The sequence below is a fragment of the Typopeltis vanoorti genome, chromosome 14, assembly GCF_054136105.1.
Source record: "Typopeltis vanoorti isolate ZY-2024b chromosome 14, IOZ_Tvanoo_1.0, whole genome shotgun sequence".
Classification (NCBI taxonomy): Eukaryota; Metazoa; Arthropoda; class Arachnida; order Uropygi; family Thelyphonidae; genus Typopeltis; species Typopeltis vanoorti.
In genome coordinates, this window is record NC_143562.1 from 94,767,501 (window position 1) to 94,787,326 (window position 19,826).

At 37.2% G+C, this 19,826-nt stretch overlaps 1 protein-coding gene across 3 annotated transcripts in view; it reads left to right on the forward strand.

Moving 5' to 3' along the window:
• LOC150099775 (mitochondrial amidoxime reducing component 2-like) overlaps positions 1–19,826 on the forward strand; it is a 229,233-nt gene that overhangs the window by 167,894 nt on the left and 41,513 nt on the right. For all 3 annotated transcript variants that reach the window (XM_090404065.1, XM_090404067.1, XM_090404066.1), the window contains exon 6: positions 4,647–4,711. In XM_090404065.1, the coding sequence (XP_090260191.1) occupies positions 4,647–4,711 (65 nt within the window). The remainder of the gene's footprint in view (positions 1–4,646; positions 4,712–19,826) is intronic.

Sequence of the window (19,826 nt, forward strand, 5' to 3'; positions counted from 1 at the left end):
CTTTACTGAGATAGAAGTGTTGGTAGCTTGCTCCACCTTTGCAAGGAGTCGCCCGGTGTTGTACCACTTTACCCCAGTCCTGAAGATACTTTCAGGCGCAAACTTTGTTTGCATACACTTGGATAAAGGATTAAACTAAATTTATTATAGTCTGACCAAGTGAAAAATAAACTTTCAACATCAAAAAAAAAATGTTTATAAAGTTGGGAGATGTCTAGAGGAAACAGATTTTCTATGAGAGCCATAACTTTATTCACTGGGAAATTTGTAAATAAAAACACAATATCTAAACTTGCTAGAATGAATATCTGAAAAAAATAATACTTTTCTCCAACCTCTCTCCACAGCAAATCCAGGACACTCATCACAGGACTTTAATTTCCATTCCTTTTGTTGGCATATTTTCACAAAAAATTTCCAACCTACTAAGGTCTCATGACATTCGGGTAGCCTTCAAACTGATTAGGACAGTACGGAATATGTTACACTCACCTAAAGACAAGAATGCTTTCAATAAACACCCTGAAGTTTACAATATTCCTTGTTCTTTGGGCCTGAATTACATTGGACAAAACTTCAAGAAGTCTAGAAATAAACAAAAAGAGCAAATTGGAGACATAAACAACAACAACAGAGGAACAGTTCTGGTTTAGCATTCCATTTTTCCAACACTAACCATAACATTGAATGGGATAAAAAATATTATGCCATACATAGAAGATGATTCCTGCAACATAAAAGAAGCTGCAGTAGTAATCCACTCACAAGACACCTTGAAACAGAAACCCTTGGTCAGGGTGCCTTTATGATATCTGGAAATCACTCATAAGATCTCTCCGCACATCAGAGTTTAATTTCACAGCTAATTATAGGATGCACCTGCTTAACAACGACTGACCAAATGCTCCGCTGTTTGTATTATGTAACGGTTCCTGTGAATTTGATATTTTTTATTTTTCAGTTATGTATTGATTTGTAATTTAAGCTCATTTTGTTTTAGGCTGTTATATGTATATTCATCTAACCCACAGTTAACAAGGTGAAACTAGTTGGTTACTAGTATCAAATTTCTGACCAATAAAAACCCAATTATCAGTTATCTTATTTAATCCATTGCTTATTGGTTATGTTTATATATTGTTCCTAATAGTATCTTATACGAGGGTGGGTCTGAAAAGCTTCTAGGCCCATAACATTCCTTGTGTCCACATTTTTATGTTATCTTTCCTTGTTTTCACCAACATTATCCTTAAAACTTTAATTTCCATTGCTTGTATTCACATAAGTAGAATCACTCATGTTTCTTTTTGTTAGCCTCCATGTGACAAGTGAAAACCAAAAAGATCATGATGTTAATGGATGAAAATGGTAGAATGGTAACTGCTGCAGAAGACATTGTTGAGGTATTCAATGATAATTTAATTTAACGGTGTGGCATCCTCATCAGGATGGAATCATGAGGAACTTAAGTGTTGAGAACATAGAAGATGACTTAATTGTGAGTGAGCGGGAGGTATTTGAGGAAATAAATAACCTTGATGTTAATGAAGCGATAGGATTTGATGACATATGCAACTTATGGAAATGTTCCAGGGAATTGGCAGTTGCATTGGAATGCCTGTTTAATAAGAGTCTTACAACAGCACAGGTTCCGAGGGAGTGGAAGGAGGGTAAAATTGTTCCACTGCATAAAGGTGGTGATAAGGCTGTAGCTTCAAATTATAATACTTACAAAGTTTAATAAGAGTCTTACAACAGCACAGGTTCCGAGGGAGTGGAAGGAGGGTAAAATTGTTCCACTGCATAAAGGTGGTGATAAGGCTGTAGCTTCAAATTATAGGCCAATCTGTGTATCTTATGTACTATAACAAGGTGACGAATACCTTGGATAGGGGGGAGATGCATACATAGTGATGTACTTCGATTTTGCAAAAGCTTTTGATACACTGCCACATGACAAACTGTTAAATAAATTGAATGGGATTATATAACAGATTTCTGAGTTGGATCAGTGACTGGTTGTCAGATAGGTAAGAGAAAGTTGTATATGGGGGAGGTGCATTATCCCGAAAGAGAAAGGTCACTAGTGGTATATCATGGGGGGGGGGAGTAAGCTTTGGGACCATTGTTGTTACTTTGTAAGTAAATGATATTGAGATGAATTTGGCTAGTGATATTCAGCTGTTTGCAGATGATGCAAAATTGGGGATAGCAATGCGGAGTCAAGCAGATGTTATGGCCTTACATGAGGACTTGAATAGATTGCATGAATGGGCAGGTAAGTGGAACTGTCAGTTCAGTGTTGCAAAGTGTAAGGTTTTTTAACTGAACTGACATTTTTAATTTTTATTATTATTATTATTATTATGTGACACCTCCAGGGAGTCCAAAGACTCATCGAGGGAGGGCACCTACTCTACTACTCTCTGTCTCCACCACTCAATCCACCAACTGCAACTAACCGCAACTACACCAACGTCATCTACCAGCTGCCACCACTAGCACTTCCACAGACAATCACAAATATCCATGCCCACGGCAGGATTCGAACCCGCAGCCTTTTGGCTGGAGAGCAGATACGCTAACCGTTCGGCCAACCAGGCCAACAAAAATCTAAGGTCTCACCGAGACCTTAGATTTGGTAATTGAACTGACATTTCCCACTTGGTGGAAAAACTTTAAAGGAGGTAGAGGAGATGAGAGATCTGGGAGTGGTTGGTAGACAAGGATCTGAAATTCATGGTCCACGTTGCACAAGTTGTGAAGACGTCGCGTCAGATAATGACAATGATGCAGAAGAACCTGACACGCAGAAATAGATGCCATTGTATAAAGCATTGATAAGGCCTGATATGGATTATTATGCACAGATTTTTCGCTGGGTTTTCATGGTGATGAGTATATGTTGGAAAGAGTCCAGAGAGGATAAACAAAGGTGGTCAGTGGTCTTTTGAATGTGGGGTATGAGAAGGGATTGAGAGAATGTAAAGTGCAAAATCTCATGAATAGGAGGAAGGGGGAGGATATGATTCAGAGAAATTAGTTAGGAGTTGTTATCAGGTTGACATGGAAGAGATTTTTCATAGAATTGGAGAGGGGGGGGTGTAGAACAAGAAGCCATCACTGGAAACTGAATAAGGAGGGTGTGAGCAGAGGAGTGAGGAGAGTGGTTGGTGAGTGGAATGCATTGCCTGAGTGTTGTGAGTGTAGACACATTGAATCAGTTTAGGGTACCATTGAATGAGCATTGTGTGAAATAGTGTGTGCCTCTCACAATGAATCTCCGACTCCATGGAGTTGAAAGTTTATTTTTCATTTCATTCAAACATCATGGAGTCAGATGATGATAATAATCATCATCTGACTCCATGATGTTTAGTTTAATCCTTTATCCAAGTGTGAGCAAACAAAGTTTGCACCTGAAAATATCTTCAGGACTGGGGTAAGATAGTACAACACTGGGAAACTTGCAGCAAAGGTGGAGGAAGCTAACATCACTCCTATCTCAGTATCTCCCATAATGCAAAACACATCTCCTTACGGACATGTATATATGTATAATGTTATGCATTAAGGGAAGGGCCACTACCCAGACTAGTTTCGACCTTTATTGAGGTCTCTTCAGTGGTAGCCAGGCCCAGAGGTGGAGATACCAGGTAGAAGCAATGGCAGGTCATCTTTACCTATAGGAGTTGCAAAATGGTGTGCTGCCTTTTTATTAAATTACTCTGGATTTAGAGAAAGATGTTGAAAGTTTATTTTTCACTTGGTTAGACCATAATAAATTTAGTTTAATCCTTTATCCAAGTGTGAGTAAACAAAGTGTAATGCATAACATTATACATATCCATACGGAGATGTGTTTTGCATTATCGGAGATACTGAGATAGGAGTGATGTTAGCTTGCTCCACCTTTGCTGCGAGTTGCCCGGTGTTGTACTACCTTACTCCAGTCCTGAAGATATTTTCAGGTGCAAACTTTGTTTGCTCACACTTGGATAAAGGATTAAACTAAACATCATGGAGTCAGATGATGATTATTATCATCATCTGACTCCATGGAGGTCAGATGATGATAATAATAATAATAATAATAATAATAATAATAATAATAATCTCTGCTACATACGGGCAAAAAATATCTTCTAGTAATCAAAAATTTGCACTTCAGTGGGATCTCACCATCCTAAAGTAGACTACTTACACTGTTAAAAAAAACTATGGCTCAGTAAAATAATCCTCAATACCTCCTGATCTAAGTTTCCATCGCTAGAAAGTATATGTTCCAGATATTTAAGTTTCCTGCTCTTCAAGAATTTCCCATTGAGTCTAACACCATTAACTTTTATATTTTCTTCATGATTTAAATCATGTTCTCACACATCTTGCTGTTAATGATTAATCCCATAGTTCTGTCATGCTGTCCATTCATCCAGCCTTCTGTAGTGCTTCTTCTGAATGTACCCAAATCATCATGTCATCTGTGAATACAATTATTTCTACTTTCTAGTTCTTAAATGTATGAAATACACTATTCATCACCACAATGAACAGCAATGGAGATTAGAGTTGCTGACTTACTGCTGACTACTACTACTCTGTTACATTTTCTTAGTTATTTTAACTTGGTTTTTTCTATGTTCCAGGATAAATGGAAATTTGTGAAAGTTACCAGTGGAGCAGAATTTATTCAATTAAAGGAATGTGAGAGGTAAAATTTTGATTTTTAATCAGTGCAGTTCAAATTATACTGTAAATTTTTAATATTTCTAGTATTATCTGTTATGTTTTTCATTTTACTCTACACAAAATTTAAAACTATTCCCTCTTCTTATTATTTAATTGTGTACTTTGTAGAAAGTTCAGATAACGATGGTATATGAAACTGAATTTTTCACATCTTACTGTCCATTATTTAAAATAACTATTGGTTGAATTTTAATGAAATTTGGCATAATAGACATTGGAAAAGATGATAATAAAATTCATTGCAACAGGAGGCTATTATTATTATCTGACCTCCATGGAGTCAGAGATTCATCTTGGGAGGTACACACTGTTGCATACAATGCTCATCTAACCATGCCTTAAACTGCTTCATTGTGTCTACATATGTGCCTCATATGGAATAGTGATCCATATGAGGCCTGATCAAAGTCTTATACAATGGCATCATAACCTCTCTATTTCTGCATGTCAGAGCACTCCACATCATTGGCATTATCCTCCAATGTGATACCTTCACAACTTGTGCAATGTGGCCCTTGAATTTCAGGTCCTTCGCTACCATCACTCCTAGATCTCTCATCTCCTCTACTTCCTTTAAAGTTTCTCCACTGAGTATATACTTTGCTCTGCATTCCATTGTTACTTACTAAATTTCAAAACCTTACACTTTGCAACGTAATTGATAATTCCACTTACCTGCCCAAAGGATATACTAACATTTTCATTATTTATAGCAAAGCCTAAATCTTTTAACATGTTTTTAATGAACTATGGTAATGGGATACTGAACAAAAGTTATGTGAAAACAGAAGTAAGTCTAGCTCAAAATCTTACAGAAGTAAGATTTTGAGCTAGACTAAACAATGGTCAGCTCAAAATCTTACATTTTTATGCTGCAAGACACAGTAACCTCCCAGGAGCATATCTTGCAGCGTGACACACTCTTTAGAAGTTAGTGCCTTGTAAAGTGTTTGTTACGCTAAGGTAGATCATACAAAATGTTTTGTAATTTGTAAGCTCTCATTCACTTTGGAAACTTAGGTTTCCAAATACAGACATTGACTGCTCACTTCGTAGAATAACAAATATCCATAATTTTTTTATAAGAGCCTCCTTAGCTCAGCTGGTTTCAATTGTGCCCTTTTGTATGGAGAACCTCAGGTTGAATCCCATAGGGGATGCAAAGAAACATTATCAGGGATTTCTGAAGGTGAATTAGCTGGTCTTATGTGGAGATTACATGGGTTTTCATCCTTGAAAACAGGCAAACTGATCAGAAGAGTGCATTCAATTGAAAGCCATAATACACTATACAGAAAGGATATACTAACCTATCAGTGCATTAAATCAGTTTCAAATAAGCCAAGTTATTTGACTTTACAGGCCATTGAGCTTAACATGCTAGTGAAAATGGAATTGGATTTATTATCCTTTTTTATAATAATTTCCAATGCTAAGTTGTAAAACTATTTGTTCTTTTGTTTTAAATTGATTGAAGGTTCATTTATAAAAAAAAATGATAATAAATAAAAAAAAATTACTTTCAAACATAAGTATTCTGGGATTCTGTCATGTTTAGGGTGATTAGATCTTTTTAGAATACCAATAGTTTGGGGAATAATAACGTTAAGTATTTGAACTATGAAACAACTGTCTGGCCATCGAAACCTTCATAAAAGGCACTCATAAAAAGTGAATATAGAGCTTATGCTACTTAAAAGACACCAATTATGTCACAAAAAAAATAACGACAGAGGTTTGTAATTTTGTAAGTTATAATTTACCTTAAAAAGTTTCAAAGTGCAAGCTAATACATGCATCAAATATTGTAGCAGTTGTTCGAAGCTCTGATGAGAGATAATTTTGCAGAGTAGAGAATCTGGTTGAAAATACAAGGGATGGACAGCTTTAAAAGTGCAAGATTTTGGTAGAAGAGTAAAATTTAGCATGATATTGCTATAAAACTGGATATGTAGAATGAATAAGAAGAATATTTGTAAGTGAATTTGTTTAATCAATGCAAAAGGGATAATCATTATGGGATTTCAATGAAAGCAGTATAGACTAGAAGGGCAACTACTCCACAAATGTCATAAAAAGAGGAAATTACTGGAGCTTCTGAGAGAGGATTTCTCAGGTAGCTCATATCCAGCCAGTCTGGTTGGTTGAGTGTACTACATGTCATCTTTCCAAGCAACAGGCTATGGGTTTGAATTCCACTGTGGGCATGGATGTTTGTGAATGTATTTAGGTTGTAGATAAATTAAAGATGCTAAGAAACTATATTCTTGATTTCATCCTTTATCCAAGTGTAAGCAAACAAAGTTTGCTCATGAAGTAACTTCACGATGGGACTATATATATATATATATATATATATATATATATATATGACAGAATGATCATTGACTCAGTTAACTACATAGTTTTATGAAGAAAAACGTTGTAGTTGTATTTAAAAATACAACTACAACGTTTTCATGCTAATTATGTATAAAGACTGTCTGTGTTGTTCATAGTCTTTTAACCCTCAATGTTTAGTGTTTTTTCTTTTATAATGTCACCTGAAGAAGGCTGTTACAGGCTGAAACTAGTAGTGTGTTTATATTAAAACCTTTTTACTTAAATCTCGGTTCTAGTCATTTAATTCTTCATAAAAATATATATATATATATAAAATCAGGTAATGCCTTTTTTGTTCCCGTGTAGGGAGTAGGCAAGACTGTTTTAGCTCTATCTAATTTTTGGAGACTGAGTGGGCAGTTCAACTTCCACTGGTAGCCAATCAGAGATAGTTGGCCCAAGGCTATCACTAATTGATAGGTAAACAGTGAAGAAGGTGGCTAGCAAGTGCCACCATCTCGTGGTCCCTAACCCTAACGCAATATTTTTAATGTCTGAAAATAGTGTGGGTTCAATGGCTTATTTTCTTCAGTTTATGGGGTGAAAAACCTGAGTTTCTGGGAGAAAAATCCTGCTTGCCCATGCCAGAGATCAATTAACTCAAACTGGTCGAGAAAAGGCTTAGAAAATGTTCCTCTAGTCGGCAGCTAGATTTGAACTCCTTACATTGTGTGGTAAAGTGCAAACGCCACTTCTACTGAGCTACACAGTCTCTTCTTTATAGAATTAGACTATATATATATATATATACACACACACACACACACACATAGAGGCTAATGACTTCACATCGAGCACCAACTTGTTTATTTGGAGGCCTAAAGTGGCTTGAAAACGTACTATGTTTAGTCTCTATAGACCATGATTCCCAAATTACGTAATCCTCAGCCCACCCATGGTACCAAAGTGTACAACCTTTCATGGGTAGGATTCACATAAAGAGGGGAAAAGAGTGATCAGGAATTCAGGATGTGAGAATAGTATCAGATATGATTGTGAAAGAAATGCCAGTTTTATCTTCCAGTAATGCAGAATGATCATTTGGTTCTTACTTTGTAGATAAATTTGATGAGATAATTTTGCTGCAATATTTGATGCATCTATTAGTGTGCACTTTGAAACTTTTAAAGGACAATTATAAACCTCTGTCATAATTTTTCTTGTCAAGGTGGTACAACACTGGGCAACTCGTCGCAAAGGTGGAGCTTTAGCTTGCTATGTTAGCGTGCTCCACCTTTGTAACGAGTTGCCCGGTGTTGTACCACCTTACCCCAGTCCTGAAGATATTTTCAGGTGCAAACTTTATTTGCTCACACTTGGATAAAGGATTAAACTAAATTTATTATAGTCTAACCAAGTGAAAAATAAACTTGCTACATCTTTCTCTAAATCCAGAGTAATTTAGTTAAAGGTGGCGCACCATTTGGCAACTCCTATAGGTAGAGAGGACCTTGCTAATGCTTCTGCCTGGCATCTCCACTTGGGCCTGGCTCCCACTGAAGAGACCTCAATAAAGGTCGAAACTAGTCTAGGTAGTGGCCCTTCCCTTAATGCATAACATTATACATATCTGCAAGGAGATGTGTTTTGCATTATGGGAGATACTGAGATAGGAGTGATGTTAGCTATTAAATTACTCTGGATTTAGAGAAAAATGTTGAAAGTTTATTTTTCACTTGGTAAGACTATAATAAATTTAGTTTAATCCTTTATCCAAGTGTGAGCAAACGAAGTTTGCACCTGAAAGTATCTTCAGGCCTGGCATAAGGTGGTACAACACCGGGCAACTCGCTGCAAAGGTGGAGCAAGCTAACATCACTCCTATTTCAGTATTTCCCATAATGCAAAACACAAGTAATTTAATAAAAAGGTGGAACACCGTTTGGCAACTCCTATAGGTAGAGATGACCTTGCTAATACTTCTGCTTGGTATCTCCACTTGGGCCTGGCTCCCACTGAAGAGACCTCAATAAAGGTCAAAACTAGTCTGGGTAGTGGCCCTTCCCTTAATGCATAACATTATACATATCCGCAAGGAGATGTGTTTTGCATTATGGGAGATATTAAGATAGGAGTGATGTTAGCTTGCTCCACCTTTGCAATGAGTTGCCCGCTGTTGTACCACTTTACCCCAGTCCTTAAGATACTTTCAGGCGCAAACTTTGTTTGCTCACACTGGATCAAGGATTAAACTAAATTTATTATCATTAAGAAAAATTTTCACTCTTGGGAAATACTTAAAATTGTTACTTTCTAAATCACATTTAAATATTTTGAGTTAATTCTCAAAGCACTTGATCGTGCCAAACATAACATCGACAGATTTTCCAAAACCTTGCAATTATATATTAAGTTCATTCAGGTGCAACGAAAAATCTGTGAAAAACATCAGCTTACTGAGCCAAGCAGAATCGTTCAACTGAGAAAATTCGTACTCCATGCCCTTCGTATTTAAATATAATTTCATTTAAACATTCAACAAACTGTTCAAGTACTTGGCCATGACTCAACCATCGAATATTATTGCACATTAATAGACCATTGTACACTGATTCAACTTCGCCTAAAAGTGAATTAAATTTTCGTTTGTTTAAAGCCTGGTGGTAATAAAATTAGTTACCTTTTTCACAATTCTCATCACATCATCCAAATCCTCTAAGCCTGATTTCACACACAGTGTCTCCTGATGTATAATACAATGGAAACAAACCAGGGGATGACCAACATATTCTGTAAATTGTTTGACAAAATTGACATTACTGCCAAAAATTGAGTCTTTTGACTCCATGGAGTCAAAAGACTCATCATGGGAGGTCTTTCCTAAGAAACACAAAGTCTATCATACCACTCCTTGAACTCATTCACCGTTCTCGCTCTCACCACTCCATCAGGCAATGCATTCCTTGGTTCAACCATCCTCCATGCAAAGAAGCCAATCCTCACCCTCTTGCTCACAGTTTCCTTTCGTAACTTCCAGGGATGGCTTCTTGTCATGACTCCTTCCTGCTGTTCAACCAAGCGAAAGAACTCCCCAGTGTCAACCCTGTAACCACCTCTCAACAGTTTAAAAGTCTCAATCATATCACCTCTCCTTCTTCTATCCACCAAACTCTGAAGTCCACATTCCCTCAGCTGATCCTCATAACTATCATTGTATAGTCCTGAAACCGTCTTTGTTATCTGCCTTTGCACCCTTTCCACAGTTAATTTATCCCCTTCAAATCCTGGAGACCAAATCTGAGAACAATAGTCCAAGTGAGGTCTGATCAGGTTCTTATACAACGGAATGATAACTGTTTTATCTTTCCAGGTCAGTGCCCTTCTCATTATTACAACAAACCTCTGTGTTACCTTCGTCACCTTTGCAATATGTCCCCTAAATTTCAGGTTTCTATCAATCATCAACCCCAGATCTCTTGTCTCCCCTACTTCCTCCAGTATAACTCCTCCCATAGAGTATGCAGTGTCCCATCGATGTTTTCCAAACCTCAAGACCTTACATTTTGCTGCATTAAACCAACACCCCTCCCCCATTCATTTGCCCCATCTATCTAGCCTATTCGAATCCTCTTGCAGGGCTGCCGCATCTGCACTATTACTAATAATCCTTCTCAGCTTCGCATCATCTGCAAACAACTGAATATCCCCTTGCAATCCACTGACAATGTCATTGATATAAAGGTTAAACAAAATAGGTCCCGGTACTGAGCCCTGTTGGACCCCACTTGTAACCCTCTGCTTCCTTGAAACTGCCCCACCGTACACAACTCTCTGATACCTATTGGACAGCCAATCCTGAATCCAGTTGACCAATCTGACATCCAGACCCATGTACTACAACTTAAATGTCAGCTTATCATGTGGCACCCTGTCAAATGCCTTCGCTAAGTCTAAGAAAATGGCAGTATATGCCTTTCCCTCATCTAATAATGCTCTTGTAACTTTATCATAAAAGGCTAGCATATTGCTAAAACAAGAGCACCCCTTCACAAATCCATGTTGATTCTCACAGATAACATTACCCTCATCTGCCCAATGCTGTATACGGTCATTCACTACTTTCTCCAAGATCTTACTAACTACTGATGACACACAAACTGGTCTATAATTAGACACTTCCAGTCTGCTACTGCCTTATGCAATGGCACTATCTTACCTTCCTTCCATTATCTGGACACCTTTCCAGCAGCCAGACTTTCATTGAAGAGCCAGGTTAAAGGCACTGTCAGTTCCCTAGCACATTCTCTCAAAACTCGTGGTGAAATACCATCCAGTCCCACAGCTTTTACTGACATCCAGAGTACTCAGTATTTGAAACATACTCTCCTTCTGTACCTCTAAACCTTGAACCTGCCCTATCCCTCTAGCATTAAAACTGACTCCTCTAGGATGAAATACTCCAATAAAGTATTCATTGAACAATTTTACTATGTCTCCTCTGCATCAGTCACTCTATTCCCATTTTTATCCTACAATATTATCATTCTCCCACAGTCATTTCTCCTCCTACTGGCCACATATCTAAAAAAATTCCCTAGGATTTTCTTTGGATTTTAGGGCCAATCTCCTCTCATATTCCAGTTTCGTCTTCCTTACCATACTAGTCACTCTTTTGGACTATGTCTTATACTCTTCATGCATCTTCTCTTCTCCTGTCTCCATATATCTCTTCCAAAGCCTCTTTTTCGCATGCAATTCCAGTTTAATATTGTTTGTCATCCACTTACTTCAAATTGTGTCCTCTTGTTCACTCATGGTATACAACTTACCATAGCTGCTGACAAATATTCTCTCATAATTTCAAACGCACTAATGATATCCTGGCCTTCCAATTCCTCCCTCCATAAAACTTCCCCAAGTTGATGTCTTAGACTATTATAATCACATGCCTTACAATTCCACATACGTTCCAGTCTCTTTGATACCTCTGCATGTCTTTTCATTTTCCAAGTCAAAACCATATGGTCACTCTCTACAACTGGTGGGATAGATGTCATCTCAGTTATTATCAACTCTTCTGATGCTATAACCAAATCCAAAACTCTTGAACCTCTTGTTCCCTCTATTATATGTTGCCTAAGACATTTGTCCCTCAAGAATTCTAGAAATTCCATTCCCTTATTGCTACATGCATCTTCCTCTGCCCAATCCCAATTCATACTACTGTAGTTAAAATCTCCCATAACAGTCATTCTTCTTGCACTTGCCAAACTGAACTGTCCAAACATTTCCTGGTCCCTACCCTCTCTTTCCCCCAGGGTCTGTAGCAACACCACACTAAATATCCTGTCTTTCCCACCTCTACCTCACACCATATGCTTTCAAAATCATTAGTGCCACTGCCTTCCAAAGTCTCCACTCTTAGAGGACATAGGTCGTCACTTATCATAAGTAGTACTCCACCACCACCACCATGCTTTCCTTTTCTATCCTGCCGAAAAATGCTGTACCCAGCGTCTTCTATTCCTGTTATTATATCCTCTTCTGTGAACCATGTCTCAGTGATCCCAATAATGTTTGGCCAGGCTGATGCTATCTGCGCCACCAATTCCTCTCCCTTGTTCCGGATACTTCTGGCATTAGTATATGGCATATAAATGCTGTTGTTTCTATACTCAGCATTATCCCCTCTAGACTCCACTGTGCTCAATGTTACCTGATGTCGTCCCCCTTCTCCCAAGTATCCATTCCCACAAGAAGCCACTCCTGTGGGAATGGGTACTTGGGAGAAGGGACACACTTACTTTTTCAGAACAGCAATCTCTCCAGATGCCTACATCCTTCCTCATTCAAATGTAAGTGGTCTCTCTTGCATACACTTCCTCTCTGTCTTCAAACGCACTCCAAGCATCCACATATACCAGTCCTCTCTTGTCACACATTCTAGCTATTATGTCATTCAATATTACTGCTCTTCTGCTCAGCTTGTCATTATCATACCTAGGCAACACATACAATCTTTCCTCTCTGTGTCTTCTTTCGTACCACCTCAAGCAAGAATCTCATATCTCTCGCTGCCCTATTTACACCACCACTCAAGTCATTTGTTTCCATCATCACAATCATCTCATTTGCCCTTTCACCTCTCTTAACTGCTAGAGCTACCCTTTCTATCGTTCCTGACAAACGCTCCTCACGCATCCTATCTTGATTACCATGGATCATTGAGTCCCCATACATTATACTTCTTACCATTCCCTCTCTCTCCTGTTGTTTCCATTTTCTCCTCTTCTTTCATTCCCAGACCTCTCTATCATTCCTTCTTCTACTGTTTCCATTTTCTCCTCTTCTAGCACTCCCATACCTCTCTCTCATTTCATTCTCTCCTCTTCTAGCACTGCCATACCTCTCTCTCTCATTCTGTCTCTCCTGCTGTTTCCATTCTCTCCTCCTCTAGCGCTCCACTGCCTCTCTCTCTCTCATTCCGACTCTTCTACTCTTTCCATTCTCTCCTCTTCTAGCACTTCCATACCTCCCTCTCCTGTTTCCATTCTCTCCATTTCCATATCCAATTCCATTCTCTCCTCTTCTAGCACTTCCATACCTCTCTCTCTCTCTCTCCTGTTTCCATTCTCTCCATTTCCATATCCAATTCCATTCTCTTCTCTTTTATCATTCACAAATTTCTCTCCTCTCCTATTATTCCCAAAACTCTCTCTTTCTTCCCTACTCCGATTTGCCTTGTGTTTATCTCTTCCATTCTTCTAATCTCATCTTTTATACTTCTCCCAAGATATTTTACCTCCTTTTTCAGTTCCTCTATCTCCCTCTGCAGGTCAGTCACTCTTAATCTGTTTCTCATGGAACACTTTAACAACACAGTTGCATATGTCTTTACCTGTTGTGTTTTGAGGTAAATTTTCTAACTTTATCAATTCCTCGTGCATAGAATCACGGTGAACATACCTTGCAATAATAGCCAATCGAGCTGATCACCTAATATCTGTAGTTTTGTTGAGACAAATGGAAAAACAATGGCATAAGTTCAAGTCTTGTTGTATTTACTTTTCTATACTAGCATTCATTGCTATAACTCTGTCTTTAATAGTATTCCTACTTAATAGTAACTCTTTCATGCTCTTTACAATGGCTTCCTTATTATGAAAGTCCTCAAATAAAAATGGTGCACACTTTATGAAAGCTTCTTTAATATAATCACCATCACTAAATGATTTTCCATGTTCAACAATAGTATGTGAAATACTGTAACTTGCGGCTACTACATTTGAAGGTCCTGAAACAAATATAATTTGAAGTTTATTTTTCACTAGTTTAGAATATAATGAATTTAGTTTAATCCTTTATCCCAGTGAGAGCAAACAAAGTTTGCACCTGAAAATATCTTCAGGACTGAATATAGTGTTGTACTATCTTACCTTGGTAAGTAGTGCAACACCAGGCAACTTGTAGCAAAGGTGGAGCAAGCTATCAACACTCCTATCCCAGTATCTCCCATAATGCAAAGCACATCTCCTTGTGGATATGTGTACTGTTCTGCATTAAGGGATTGCCCACTACCCAGACTAGTTTCGACCTTTATTGAGGTCTCTTCAGTGGAGCCAGGCCCAGAGTTGGAGATACCAGGCAGAAACAGTAGCAAGGTCATCTTTACCTATAGGAATTGCCAAAAGGTTTGCCACCTTTTTTTTTTTTTATTAAATTACTCCGGATTTAGTGAAAGATGTTGAAAGTTTATTTTTTTTAGATTAAAATATAATGAATTTAGTTTAATCCTTTATCCCAGTGAGAGCCAACAAAGTTTGTGCCTGAAAATATCTTCAGGACTGAATATAGTGTTGTACTATCTTACCTTGGTTAGTAGTGCAACACCTGGCAACTCGTAGCAAAGGTGGAGCAAACTACCAACACTCCTATCCCAGTATATCCCATAATACAAAACACATCTCCTTGTGGACATGTATACTGTTCTGCATTAAGAAATTGGCCACTATCCATAGTTTTGACCGTTATTGAGGTCTCTACTGGGGGAGCCAGGCCCAGAGTTGGAGATACCAGGCAGAAACAGTAGCAAGGTCATCTTTAACTATAGGAGTTGCCAAAAGGTTTGCCACCTTTTTTTTTTTTATTATTAAATTACTCTGGATTAAATTACTCTGGATTCTAAATCCAGATTAATTTAATAAAAAAAAAAAAAAAAAGGTGGCAAACTTTTTGGGAACTCCTATGGGATAAATCGTGTAAGATAGCTCTCAGTTAAGGCGAAGGTAGGTTTTCGCTAAGGTAGTTCATTAAAAGAATTATATTTTATAGTTAGCCTATTTCTATTTTATTTTGTAGTTAGCTTATTTCTATTTTATTTTGTAACTAGCCTATAAACAATGAATGTTTTAAGTTTACGTTTTCTTTCTTAATCATAATTTCTGCATAGTCATATGATATTATAAAAACTTATAAAAATTATTATCAATATTATATGATACAAACTTATAAATACGTGCTTTATATATTATAAACTTAAAGTTTTCATTTGACTTCTGTGTGAAATTCCTTCATGCATGCATTCCACTCTCTTGACTGAATAATACAAGTTCTAAACATATTTAAAACCACTTTAACAGAAAATATAATTTGCAGCATTAAATATTGAATTTATCTGAGTAAATAATGAAAACATTTTTATCACGGTTTTTTCTGATGAAAAAACTGTGATAAATCGTGTAAGATATGATGTCACCTGAAAACCTCAAGTGTGTCCGTGCTGACATGCTTGTCATAGGTTCGCCATCACTGGACTAGAAGATGTTGTGATTGGTGGCAGTGGTGAGCTATGGAAATTTTAACGAAGAGCTCGCATCGTTGAGCAAAAAAAAAAAAAAAAGCTTTTATTAATACAGCTTATGTACAAATTCCAATCAAAAAGTATGAGAGGACAATCAACCTCTAAAGGCTATCATTTTTAAACAAATATTTCATGATCTAAACATGAAATATTTGCATGCAATCAACTGTGTTAATTTATCTTGCATAAGAAAAACATTTTTTAACTATCAAAATATAATAAGATTGAAATCTTTTATAAAACATTTCATTGGCTACTGGTTTTACCATACGATTGGCTACCAGAAGGGAGAAGAGTAAAGTTAGCACATGCGCTTATTTTATTTTCAAACTTGGGCACATTCGTTATAGAGGAGTTGAAACAATAATTCCAAATAATCTATATGCTGCCGAATAGACTAATTTTTGTTAGGTTACTGTATGAGTTTGTCATTTAATATGTTTCAAAAAAATTTTTTTTGAAAAAATAAAAAAGTAAACAAGAACAAGGGGCTCGCAAATTTGAGAAAAATTTAACAAAGGGCTCGCGCGAGCACCTTATATAGCTCACCACTGGTTGGTGGCAACTCCATGCTATGCCAGACCAGTTTTTCAGCCTTTTCAAGGATGATGTAAGACTAGTATTCCTGTAGTAATTTTTTTTGAGAGAATATCCTGTTTGTCCATAGTAAGAATGAAAGCAATCACACTGAACCTGGTAAACACCATGGGGGGAGCAGGAAGGTTATCCTTTGTGGAGAGTAACCAGGAACAGATTTTATTAACAGGAAAAAAATGTGGGAACTAAGTTATATATGAGGGTCGTCTGAAAAGTTCTCGGCCTTGACCAAAAATGGCAACACTATCGGCACGATTTTTTTTTCGAAGTTGGTACATCTGTCATAAGCATCCATGTGAAATTGCAAGTCATTCTATCAAGTAGTTTGTTTTATACAGCTGTCTGAAGCAAAAGTATTGTCTGTATCCCTTGAAATGGATAAAATTGAGTATCGTGCAGTTATAAAATTCTTTGTAAGAGAAGGTTTAATGCCAAAAGAAATTCATTCAAAGTTCATAAAAGTTTATGGGCACCCTTCTCCTTAGTTTTTGACAATTAACAAATGGGCTGCCGAGTTTAAACATAGCTGTACCAGAAGATGATCCATGTGAAGGACGTCCAAAAAGTGTAACAACACTAGAAATCATTAATCAAGTGCATGATATGGTATTGGATGACTGGCGAGTCAAAGTGTGTGAAATTACTGAGACTATAGGCATTTCAAAACAACGTAGGATATATTTTACATGAAGAATTGCAAATGAAAAAATTCATGTGGCGCAAGATGGGTGCCATGCTTGCTCACAGCAGATCAAAAACACACTTGCATGAAAATCTCTGAACAGTGCTTGGAGCATTTTAACAAGAATAAAACTGATTTTGATTTATTACTATGGATGAAACTTGGATTCACCATTACACACCAGGATCCAAAGAACAGTCAAAAAAGTGGACAGAAGCCGGTTGTTCAGCACCAAAGAAGATAGTCGGTTCCATCAGCAGGAAAGGTCATGGCATCAGTGTTTTGGGATGCTTAAGGCATTTTGTTTATTAATCTTGAAAAGGGTAAAACAATAACTGGGGAATATTATTCTGATCTTTTAACCAGACTAGACGAAAAAATGCATGAGAAAAGACCTGGTTTACAGAAGAAAAAAATCATCTTTCATCAGGACAATGCACCTGCCCACGAAGGTATTTTGGCAATGGGAAAATTAAGGGATCTGCACTATGAATTGTTGGAACATCCACCCTATTCCCCAGATTTGGCTCCATCTGACTTCTATCTCTTCCCAAAACTAAAACTCTTCCTCACTGGTCAATGTTTTTCTTTGAATCGAGAGGTGATTGCAGCTGTAGAGGGGTATTTTGCAGATCTTATCGAGAACCACTACAGGGTTGGGATAATGGCCCTGGAGCATTTCTGGAATAAATGTATTAGTCTTAAGGGAGATTATGTTGAAAAATAAAAATAATTTTGAAATTTTAAATTCATTTTTCAATGTTAGGCCGAGAACTTTTCAGCCACCCTTGTATTTTAAGGATCTTTGAAATTGATTCAGAGATTTCTGTGATGTATAGAACTGGGACTCACAACACAGGATCAAAGCTTCTATGACTTGTAAGTGTTATGGATTCATTGCATCTTCTTTGAAGTAAAACCATTTTGTTGCATAATGCTTTGGATAGTTTTGAAGTTCTAATGTTGGAGCACAGAATATGTGCTCTATTAAGTAAGGATTTGATGATGCTTATTTTTTGAGAAGGATGATGGGCTGCGTGTTGTATGTAATTGCCTGTGAAGTTACTAAGTTTGCAATGAAATGACATAGTACACCAGATAAATTTTCAATAATTGAGATGTCTAATTTTCGATACTTTTCTTTTTCCATAGTGAAGTTGATGCTCAGATGACACTATTAATCCTGGTTAGGAAGGCAGGTAAAGATGCTTCAGATTCAGACCAAATAGCAGAAACATCATCCACATAGTATACCCAAAAAGAAGGTTGTGGTTGTATTGAGGAGAATAAAGAGTATCAGGATGTTCCAAGTAGGAATTAGCTAGGAGAAAGAGGATGTCCCACAAGTTTTCAGTCTGCATGTAGAGTTTGTTTCTGCTGATGAAGCAGTCTGAGTGAATGACAAAAATTGAACATTTCAACTTCATGTGGAGAGACCTCCTGTGATAGCAACTGGAGAGTGTTAGCTAGAGATCCACAGATAATGAGGACTAAAGATTAAAGCTGACCATAATATCATTAGGTTGAGAGGATAAGTTTCTAATTTTTGTCAGGAATTCTGATGAATTCTTCAGAGATAAAAGCAGATAAAGGAAGAGCGGTGGTGGTTGTGGACACTTCTGAGTAGGGTTTGTGTGCATGCAGGTGTTACATTTGGCGAATGAAAATTGAAGCATTGCCAATACACATAGTACTACCAAGAGGACTAAATTGTGTTTTTATTTGTTGAGTGGCTGGTTTTGAGGGGTATTTTCGAGGTTTCTGGCAGTTTCATGCATCCAAATTGGTTGAGATATATATTTGAATAGTTTCTTAAAGCAGAGGCAGATTCCAATAGTAATCTCATCATCAAATTCTTGACATGTACAGGATATGATAGTAATACATGAAACCTACATCATTACTAACTTCCTGTCTACAATTTTCTATCAATATAAGAGACTACAATAGTGCTTTTCAGAGAAACTTGTGACATGAAATTAAGACCACAATAGTAGTCTCGTATAATTGATATTTACTATGGTAAAGATGGAGCAGAAATTCAGATGTTTGGCTGTCCTGCCTGTTTGGTTTGATGATTGTAGGAGTACAGCTTACAGCTACAGGGTACATCAGGCAAGTCTAGGGACTATGGCTAGTCTTTGGAGAAGTGGATAAGGGATGCTTTTTTTTGTATGGTCTGTAGGTGGCCTCAAAGTTGCATTGTTTTAGGATCTTCACCACTGTTTTAGATGTGCCTCAGATACATGGGACAGTAATGGAATAAGTATAGGCTATGTTTTGGAGGGATTGTAGTCATCAGCTAAGAAAGTGTTGTGATTTTGATCAACTTCAGTAGTAAAGGCATTGTTATTAGAACAAATCGGTTTTGTCTAGTTGAACAAGGCTTTTTATAATTTCATCCTGTTGGATGGAAGAGGTTGGTGAAGGTATCTATCTGTGTGGATTTTTTGTAAATTTCAAGGATCCATCAGGTTGGCATGTAATTGAGGGATTTAGGAAGGGCACTATTGTTATCTTCCTTTTTTCTGAAGTGAATTGGAGCCTGGGATGTTGATTGTGTACTTTGTGTTGAGAACATAAGACCTATCATTTCCAGACAGTAGGTTTGTGTAG